The sequence below is a fragment of the Pseudochaenichthys georgianus genome, chromosome 18 (genome assembly GCF_902827115.2).
Source record: "Pseudochaenichthys georgianus chromosome 18, fPseGeo1.2, whole genome shotgun sequence".
Taxonomy (NCBI): Eukaryota; Metazoa; Chordata; class Actinopteri; order Perciformes; family Channichthyidae; genus Pseudochaenichthys; species Pseudochaenichthys georgianus.
The window spans coordinates 16,377,012-16,387,387 of NC_047520.1; the positions used below are offsets into that span (position 1 = coordinate 16,377,012).

The window sequence follows — 10,376 nt, forward strand, 5'->3', positions numbered from 1 at the left end:
GGGCATCCATTAGATTGAGCCTGGCCTCCTCTCGGTACTGATCCAACCTGTCCCTGATCTGGAGGACATACTGCAAAATACCCTGCCCTTCTGCCTTTTTGTCTGTTACCTTTTCCTCCCAGTTACGTTTCAACAGATCCAAGGGCCCTTGGACTGGCCAGCCGTAGAGTAGCTCGAACGGGGAAAATCCGGTGGACGCTTGAGGCACTTCCCTGTAGGCAAAGAGTAGAAAGGGTAACCACTTATCCCAGTCTTTTCCAGTATCAGATACGAACTTCTTTAGCATCCTCTTGAGGGTTTGGTTAAACCTTTCAACAAGTCCGTCAGTCTCTGGGTGGTAAGGAGTCGTCTTGATAGCTTTTATCCCCAACTCCTTATGCAGTTGACCCATCAGGCGTGATGTGAAGTTGGTTCCCTGGTCCGTCAGAATTTCCTCAGGGATTCCTACACGAGAAAACAGCTGAACAAGAGCACTGATCAACTTTGGGGTGGTTATAGACCGGAGAGGAAAAGCTTCAGGAAACCGAGTAGCATAGTCACATACCACAAGAATGTACTGGTATCCTGTTGAGCTTTTTTCCAGGGGCCCCACAATGTCCATGGCAATCCGCCTGAATGGGGTTGTTATCACCGGCATGGTTTGGAGGGGTGCTCGGTTTGATTTGCGGAGAGGACAAGTTTTCTGACACTCTGGGCATGTTTTACAATATTTCTGCACATCAGTGTACATTGAAGGCCAAAAGAACCTAGAGGCAAGTCTGAGATACGTCTTATAGTGACCTAGATGTCCTGCCCATGGAAGTGTGTGTGCAAGGTGTAGTACTAGGGATCTACAGCTACCTGGCACAACTAATCTCCTGCCGTCTTGCTCTTCCCCCTCATAAAGCAGGTCATTGTGGAGAAAGTATGCTGCACCACCTACTAGAGCGGTTTGATTGGCTGAGTTTAACACCTTGGTTAGCAAAGACTTTAACAAGGGATCAGACTGTTGCAATATGGTCATATTCTCTGGTATTTCCCACTTTACATTTGACAAAGCATTGCCAGGCATTTCACCAGGTACAGGTGACCAAGCGTGTTTCTCTAAACGCCGTTGCCGACGTGTTTTCCTTGGTGCTTTTGTTCCAGCACTGCACAGACTACCACATAAGTCTGGCAGAGGCTGGACACCAGGATTTGCTTGGGCTTTTGCCTGTGACCGTGTCACTACGAAACAAGAAACATGCATGTTCTGTCCTGACAAGGGTTCACAGACATGTTTAGTACTGCTAAGGAGATCATATAGAATAGGCAAATCCCTCCCCAACAGCATCTCAACAGGTAAACTTTCAATTACCCCCACGTTTAACAGATACCTTTGGCCTTCTACATCAACTGTAAGCTCTACCTGTGGTTCTGGCTTGCAATCACCATGTACACATAACACATCTGTCTGCTGGTTGTAGTCAATAGCACAAGGCACACAACTTTTCCTAATGAATGACATGGAGCTTCCAGAGTCAAGGAGAGCAGTTATCATTTTATCATTAACTTTTACCGGGATCACTTTACACCCTCCTTCCCTGTCTTGACAGTCAATCTCCTCACCCTTTCTGGGCACATAACACAGTCCTGTCAGTTTTGGCTTCTTCAGGGGGCAATCTGACGCTTTGTGTCCCTGCTGCTGACAATGATAACATACAAAAGGTTTAGTCCCTGACTGAGCAGAGGGTCCCCTGTCATATGCCCCCCGGTTACCTTGACCAGTCTTTGGAAAGTTGTCCCTTTGGTGGTTCCAGTCCCTGGTTTCATCCCGCGTTGGTCGTGATGTCGTCCCCTTTCTGGCGTTCAGGAACTGCATGGCCAACTTGGATGCTATAAGACCATCCTCCGGTTCATGTTCTTTTACCCACGTACGAGTATCTGGAGGAAGCACCTGCAGCAGCTGCTCCAGGATGATAGTCTCCCCCATCTGTTCTTTACTCTTCTGCTCCGGTCGCATCGAGCGACGATAGAGCCCTTTCAACCGGTGGTATGATTCTGTCGGTGTCTCCCCCGGTGGCGATGAGGTGGCCCGGAACCGCTGACGATAGGTCTCTGGAGAGATGTCAAATTTGACCAACAGCGCCTCCCTCAGATCTGGGTAGCAGTTGGACATGTCTTCATCCATCGCGGTGTAGGCTTCCAGGGCTTTGCCAGTTAGCAAAGGGACAAGTCGACAGGCCCATTCCTCCCTTGGCCACTGCCATGTCTTTGCCATGCGTTCGAAGCGTAGAAGGTAATTTTCAATGTCTTCACCATTTTGATATACTGGCATCTTTGGCTCCTTACGATGAACTGCCGCTACACCCCCAGAAGGATTACCAAATCTGTCAGGAGAAGACATCAATGAAGGCCCAACGTCAACGTGTGGACCCCCCCGGTAGCGATGTACAGGCTGCTGGGAGGCCTCAACTGAGACCCGCAGGCCCCTGAGCTCCTCCTGTAGGATATCATCTCTCCTCTGCTGAGCCGCTATGAAGTCCCTGACAATATTTACAATGTCACCGGTTGAGGGACCCGCTCCTGGAGATGGCCCAGGTTGCCGCTGCTGGATTTTCGGTGTTGCCCCTTGGGTTTCAACACTAATTGATAGTCCTTCTTCCTCTGACGTCACAGCTGTGTCCCATTCCTCATCCTTCTTCAAAAAAAGTTTTCGCTCAGAGCGTAGTCCAGTTCGTGTTTTAACAACACGTCCCTTTTTGCGACTGGCCATCCCACTTCTGTCACCATATGTTATAAAAAGGTTCGATGAAAAAACTAGGAATTAAATAAGATGGCTAGAGTCACCAAAAATGTATCCTTAGGTGCTTTTATTAACACCAACGTGCTGAAAAAACACAAAGTAACAAGGATTGTACAGGAAGAAATCAAAACCCTGCTATATACATACAGGTCGAGGACACATAACTGGTACCTCTCTGCTCTACAGCCACAGTCAGACTCCCCATCAAAACACTTGTGGCCAGGGTTTTATACATGTTAAGCCCCTCCCCATAGGATAATCCACTATTTATACCCCTAACCAATGTCATTCTAATCTACAAACACATTCACAATGCAAGACAAATTACCCAAACACACCACATCAAAATAGGTCAACATATTATCTCTTTGACCACAGAAGCCCCAAACAATAACATTTTTATACTTGCAAGAAAAGTGCCACCAGCGCCCATGCACTACATGGTGCTCCAATTGCGCACAGGTGTTCCCACTGATTGAGCCTCTACTTAAGGCTGCTTCTTTCTGTGGCTCTGTTTGGCCTTCACAACCTTGAAGGAGAGGGTAAGCAGGTTACTTGCAAAAAGACTTCCAATAAATTAGGTTTGAACAAACAATGACTTGGGTTATATTTGATCAAATGTGTGTTACCCTCAGTGTGCCTTTTACCATGCCCCTATGCCAACTGTGATGAAGGCTTCTTCTTCACACTCACGAAATAATTCATTACGAAATTGTGACTTTTAATCTTTATATATAGTCTATGCTTTTAATATGTATTCAGTTTTCCATGTTCTACTTCCTGTGACAGTTAGCGCAATTACATGATAGTGACGTAATTCTACATCCGCTAGCTTTAGCGGCCGGTGTTTGTTGACAGCAACGCCGCATATCACAACTCAACTGTGGTAGTTCGTCGTGTTGTTGGGACAAAATGGCATCATCTAGCTCATACAAACTCCGGTGCTCCATCCCGGGCCATGAGATGGACGTAAGGGGACTCGCGAGTGCTGTTTTTCCAGAGGGAGCTTTTGTGTCTGTGTCCAGAGACCGAACCGGAAGAGTCTGGGTACCAAACTCAAGGTAGCTAGCATTAGCCTGCTACACACTTTAACTAATTGTGTTGGTCGGCGAGGTTTTAGTTTAGTTTATAATGACATATCTTCACTTAACCAAAACAGTAGCAAGCCGATTAATAACGCCATTAAAGTTGCAGCTGTTTATTCACAAGTGTTAGCTTGGTAACGGCAGTTAAGTTAGCTAGCTGAGCGGTTTGCTAACGTTACTCAAATTAGCTTTGTCATTCATTCAACTGCAACTCCCAATGTACACAGCGCACATCTCCCAGGAGCTGTTAAAGTCCACCATATTTAGATTGATGGACTGTTCATTTACTGAACTTTTTATAAGACACAAAATTGACAACCACTTGTTCCTTCCAGTATTAAGTTACGAATTCACTCAAGATCTGTAAATGTTGAGGTTCTTATCTTTAACTTCACTACATTTCATAGGCAAATATTGTACTTTTTTAAATCACACACTACACAAAAACATTCAGTCACTAGTTTCTACAAAGATTTAGATGAATAACACGAAATATTGTCAACAAAAAAAGACGATGTATTGTTAGGACTTTATTGATCCCCTGCTGGCAGATATCACAACATCTATCTACATATTAATCCAACAATACTTATTATTTTGATGGATAATTGTGAAATGGGCTTTTTTGTTGTGTAATTTTACCTTTGGTACTATATTTTGTGCAAGCAATTATTTTAGTTTAATTATGTTAAATGTACATTTATGTTCTTCTACTACTTGTTTTCTCACAAATAACCACTGTCTTTGTTTTCGCTCACCCTCTCTTGACAGCCCTGATAACGGTTTCACAGAGATGCACAGTATTTCTGGCCACACCAATTTTGTATCCTGCGTATGCGTCATCGCTCCCAGTGAAACATATCCCCGAGGACTCATTGCCTCAGGTGGAAATGATAATAACATATGTGTGTTCACACTGGACCAAGCACAGCCGGTATTCACTCTCACAGGTCACAAAAACACAGGTGAGTAGTGCCTCACTGTGCACTCCCAGGTTGATTACATTCTAATAGGCATCTTATTTGTCATAATGTCGAGAAATCTCAGTTTTTCTGATTCAAACTATCTATGCTTAAACTCCACAGTTTGCACTCTGTCTTCTGGGAAGTTTGGCACACTTTTAAGTGGCTCCTGGGACACCACCGCCAAAGTGTGGCTCAATGAAAAGTGCATGATGACCCTGCAGGTACGCTGAAGCTTCTATGGTGCCACTCCGAATGTCTGGCTGTTTGTCAGATGTTGTTTTCTTTGATAGACCGTGGTTGACATTATCACTTTTACAACATGTCTCAACGATGATTTGATATATGCAACTGTATCATTTTGATATGGTGTGTGGGACAGATTATAACCTTTGCTCGTTTATTTTTTCTACAGGGCCACACCGCAGCAGTGTGGGCAGTGGTCATCTTACCTGAGCAAGGCCTTATGCTGTCCGGATCAGCAGACAAGACCATAAAGCTTTGGAAAGCTGGTCGCTGTGAGAAAACGTATACAGGTGAGAGTTAGATTGACACATGTAAACCAATTCCTTTTTTTCTTTGTTTTTTGATCAGTGTGCTCAAACTAAAACTAAAGTGTAGCTGTTGATAAGTTGGGACAGCTAATTATTTCATTCTTTGATAATGAATAAACATAATTTTGGCTTATCTTTTTAATCTTTACAACAATAAACTACATTTTCTGGGAGCCCAGGGGTTTAAGGTTTAAATCTATGATAACAACACAACCGGTTTTCTCTCTTTTCAGGACATGAGGACTGTGTCCGAGGGCTGGCAGTGATCAGCGACACTGAGTTCTTCTCTTGCAGCAATGACGCAAGTATCAGAAGGTGGCTGGTGACTGGGGAGTGTGTACAGGTCTACTACAGCCACACCAACTACATCTACAGCATATCCGTCTTCCCCAATTGCCAAGGTTTGTTCCGTTATATTGACATTTAAATGCCTATAAAAGAGCAGAATGGTGTTTATAACGAACTGTACGACCATGGTCATTTATTGAACCGGAATTTGTTTAACTGACAGACTTTATTTATTGATCATCAGAAAGTGATACAACTCATTTACAACGTGGTCTCAAGAAGCTGTAACAAGACAAACACAAACAAACTTCCATCACTAAAAACTAAAATAGCTAAATTAGCACTTTTACTTGAAGTCAGTTTAGGACTGACTGTAAAATGTAAACACTTGAAAGACTGTAAGATAGTAGCCGGCTCAACCTGATTTCTGACTGATGCTTTTCCATTAGACTTTGTAACAACGGGAGAGGACAGGACTGTGAGGATATGGAGGCAGGGAGAGTGCTCTCAGACCATCCGTCTGCCCGCCCAGTCCGTCTGGTGCTGCTGTATTCTACCTAACGGCGATATAGCCATTGGAGCCAGGTAACAACTTTTTTTTCTCTACTTTTCCTCTAGTGTCATTTCTGACATGACTCATGCGATCACGCAACATGATGGAGATTCTCACATTTGTTCTGCTCCTGTGCTACAGTGACGGCATTATCCGCGTGTTCACGGAAGTCGTAGACCGCATTGCGAGTGCAGAGGACCTGCAGGCTTTTGAGGATGAACTCTCCAAAACCATCATTGACCCTAAGACGGGCGACCTCGGAGACATCAAAATTGAGGATCTTTCTGGAAGGGAACACCTTGAAGAGCCTGGTAAAGAAAGAGACGTTTATGTTATGATATTTACATCCAAGATGGCTCAATTCTGTCTGAAAATGAAAAAGACCCAATGCTATTTCTACATCGAGATTTTTTGGCTTATTTCCTCAAGGGAATCGTGACGGACAGACGCGTCTGATTAAAGAAGGAGATAAGGTGGAGGCATATCAGTGGAGTGTCAGTGATGCCCGCTGGATGAAAATCGGAGATGTGGTCGGGGGCTCCAACGCGACCTCCAAGAGTGTGATGTATGAAGGAAAGGTAATACCATAAACTTATTGAAAGGGCTGCAATGTACAATAAAATGTCCGAAAAATGTCCAAGGTGATATCTTTTAGTATCTTGTTTTCCTCCAAAACCCGAAGATATTCACTTTAAAATTATAATATAAAGAAAAAGCAACAAATCTCCATATTTGGGTTGAGTTGCTGATCGAGTGTCTGTCTAATGACTAATTTTAGCCAAGGTGAAATAAGCAAGCACGCTTGAAAAGAGTCATCAATGTCTCCTGATCTCCCCTCAGGAATATGACTTTGTCTTCACCATTGACGTGAATGAGGGCGGGCCGTCCATGAAGCTTCCCTACAATGTGGCAGAGGACCCTTGGCTGACAGCGCACAACTTCCTGCAGAAGAACGACCTCAGCCCCTCGTTCCTCGACCAGGTTGCCAATTTTATAATAGAGAATACCAAAGGACAGGTGGTGGGACCAAACCCGCCCGCCGGAGGAGACCCATTCACTGGAGGAGCTCGGTATATCCCCGGAGCTTCTGATGAGAGGTCAGCCTTTGGAGCTGATCCCTTCACAGGTATTTACTTAATTTACTTTTTAATAATCTGACCATCACTAGAGATGCTGTTTTTTTACAGCTGTTTGATTTCTTTCAGGCTCCGGTCGCTACATCCCAGGGTCGGGTCCGAGCCCAATTGCTTCTTCAGGTGTGGCAGATCCCTTCACAGGTGAGTTACTACCTGAGGAATGTCTGATTTAAAACTCAGTGTGAACTGTGGGAAAAAAATAATAACATTGAGACTAGGAATTAATTCGCAAGCTTAGATATGAAAAATATAATTTCAAATAAAAAACCGGTGTCCAAATATGCAAATACGCACACATTAAAAAATGTCAGGTCAAAAGTTTCACACAATGGCCTCTAAAGTTAAGAAATGGTTCTACTGGTTTGACATTTTGCCGTTAAGGATAGCTATAAGAAGAATCATATTTTCTGCAAACATTTGAGTTAGAAGCTGCTTTTTATTATTAACTAAGACAACGTATTTGTGTGTCACAATATCCTGATTTAAGCACAATACATTTCTACTGAAAGAGTATGAATCATCATATTGCCCTTTTTTAATGTTGAGTTTTCCATTCATTGATCCTTCCCTACTCTTCAGGCGGAAGTGCGTACTCCTCAGCAGCTCTCAGACAGGCGTCGACTAACATCTACTTCCCCAAAACTGATGGAGTGACTTTTGAACAAGCCAACTCCGCGCAGATCATTGGTGAGCATTTCAACTTTGGGTTTGATGTTGTGTCTCTAAAATCCACCAACTTTTAAATGTTTTAATAATCAACATTTACAATGAATTTATCGTCACATGGGTATTGTCCCAGAATGTCCCTGTTCTGTAAACCCTCCTTACTGTGATGGTGTGTTCTTTCCTCTCCAGCCAAGATAAAGGAGCTGAATGGAAGTGCCCCTCAGGAGTACAAGCTTTCCCAAGAGGCTCTGGAGAGTCTGGTGAGGCTGCTGGGGTCCATCTCTGAGCCCAACTCCTCCGAAGCTCCCCCAACCATCCAGGAGATCAACCTGCTGTGGAAGGCCTCTCACTGGCCTGAAGGTTTATGAACACTTTATGATAAATATATTTTTTTGGATTGATGTAGTGGCAAGTTATGATCAAAATCAGAAAAGATTAACCTGAAAACATTTCATATTTCTCCCAGATTTTGATGTTATCAAAAAAACATGTCTATTGCCACTTTAAGGTTCAATATTTTTCACAAACTAAACTCTGCTTTCTTTCCCTCTGGACCTTAGACATTGTGTTTCCTGTGCTGGACATTATGAGGCTGGCAGTGCGCCACCCGATGGTTAACGAGACCCTCTGCGGAGAGGCAGAGGGGGTCCAGCTGTGCAACCACCTGCTGAGCCTGATGAGCCCTGAGGGTCGCCCTGCCAACCAGATGCTGGCGCTGCGGACTCTGTGTAACTGCTTTATGGGCAGACAGGGCCGGGCCCTCCTCCTGGCCCAGCGAGAAACGGTGCTATCACGAGCTGCCGACCTGGCCGGCATCTGCAATAAGAACATCCACATTGCCCTGGCCACTTTGGTGCTCAACTACGCTAGCTGCCTGCACAGCCAACCAGATCTCGAGGCCAAGGCCCAGTGCCTGTCTGTGGCCAGCCGGGCTCTGGAGACGGTACAAGACAAGGAGGCTGTTTTCCGGCTGCTGGTGGCCTTGGGAACCATCGTGTCCTCGGACCAGTCAGCCAGAGAGCTGGCTCGCTCCCTGGGGGTCAACTCTCAGATTTCCAAATACTCATCTGTGTCTGACCCATCAAAGGTGGCCGAGTGTTGCAAGCTGGTTTTAAAAGAAATGCAATGATGTGAATGATTAGAAAAAAAGCACTTCTTTCTTACGATCACTCTGTTATGCTTAATCGGTTGTGGTGGAGACTTCAATACTTGTATGTTCTGCAATAAAAAAGGACACATTAATGCTAAGCCTGTGTTTTCGATTACTGCACCACCTTTTTCAAGCCCCTTGACTAATTTGTTTGGAAATGTTGGGCAACTGCATGTAATAATTGATTATAAATGTGTGAAATATTATTAAAACACTGTAAAGTTAAATCACTATGCAAAAGGAAACTGGTGAAGGATATTGTGATTTCAGAATTTTCTAACTTTTCAGATGGCTAGTAAAATAATTGACTGCTACTTTGTAACCAGTAGACTACTTATTTGGTTAAAAAAACGATTTGCCACTAATAAGAAAAAGGAGTTGGTCCGCCACACACTTAATTATCCCTCCGATGGAAATTATCTGCAGTAATTAATGCTTTTTTGCATCAGTTTATGGTGAAGATCTTTGTCCGTGTAAAGGAAAACAAAATGAAGGTGACATACATAATTTAAAATGAAATAGGCCCTAATAGGTTCTCAGGATTTCTATTTCTTGCTTTCAAATAATAATTCTGTAAATCAAGTCTACTGAGTCAGTATTTGTGTGGATATGATTTCTGTATTTAGTTTCTTGGAGTGAGCTCTTTAAATGTTCATGTGGCATTTATAAATAATAAATAACCCCTGGATTTTAATAACTCGTGTGTCAGCAAGATTTCTGCTCGTATTCAAAACGTGCTTTTGAGGATGCGTACTGTACCGGAGGTGTTATTGTTGCAGCGGCCCTTCAAAAATAAAAGTCCTCCGTTACTTTGATCTCAGTCACACTTTTAATGCTAGGGCAAAAATACCAGCTTTAGTGTAAAACACCGACAAACTAAGCATGTAGTCCAATTTGTTATTTAAAAACTACCTGTACAACAGAAAAAGTTAAGAGGTCGCTGTAACTGAAGCTTCGAGAAATGAACCTATTTTCGAAACAATTGTTCAAGTGGTTCGATGCTTCACAAAAAGCTTAATTTGCCCATCACTACCTTGTACAGCCGGTCCCGCATGCTTGCTCTTACGGAACCGACTAACTCCCCCTTTTTGTTATCGCAGCTCTCAACATGCCCAGACGTATAATGATTTTCACCTGGTTTAATCATGGATGTATAATAAGAACGGTTTAATACTTTTCGCCTCATTCTGGTGTTGGTGACGTGTATTGTGCGATTTC

General features: G+C 43.6%; 1 protein-coding gene across 1 annotated transcript; it reads left to right on the plus strand.

Annotated features, from left to right (window-relative positions):
- Positions 1 to 3,596: 3,596 nt before the first annotated feature.
- plaa (phospholipase A2-activating protein) lies at positions 3,597 to 9,256 on the plus strand. Its single transcript, XM_034106077.2, has 13 exons — positions 3,597 to 3,825; positions 4,621 to 4,814; positions 4,935 to 5,035; positions 5,227 to 5,347; positions 5,599 to 5,766; positions 6,103 to 6,238; positions 6,348 to 6,517; positions 6,636 to 6,784; positions 7,047 to 7,332; positions 7,412 to 7,483; positions 7,922 to 8,029; positions 8,198 to 8,368; positions 8,569 to 9,256. Exons 1-13 carry the CDS (start codon positions 3,677 to 3,679, stop codon positions 9,135 to 9,137), a joined length of 2,394 nt encoding a protein of 797 aa, XP_033961968.1. The 5' UTR covers positions 3,597 to 3,676; the 3' UTR covers positions 9,138 to 9,256.
- The last annotated feature ends 1,120 nt before the right edge of the window (positions 9,257 to 10,376 follow it).

Coding starts and splice junctions, on each gene's coding strand:
- plaa (XM_034106077.2), top strand. CDS start 3,677: ATGGCATCATCTAGCTCATACAAACTCCGGTGCTCCATCCCGGGCCAT. Junction 5,767..6,102: donor CGTCTTCCCCAATTGCCAAG/GTTTGTTCCGTT, acceptor CTTTTCCATTAG/ACTTTGTAACAACGGGAGAG. Junction 7,333..7,411: donor TGGAGCTGATCCCTTCACAG/GTATTTACTTAA, acceptor GATTTCTTTCAG/GCTCCGGTCGCTACATCCCA.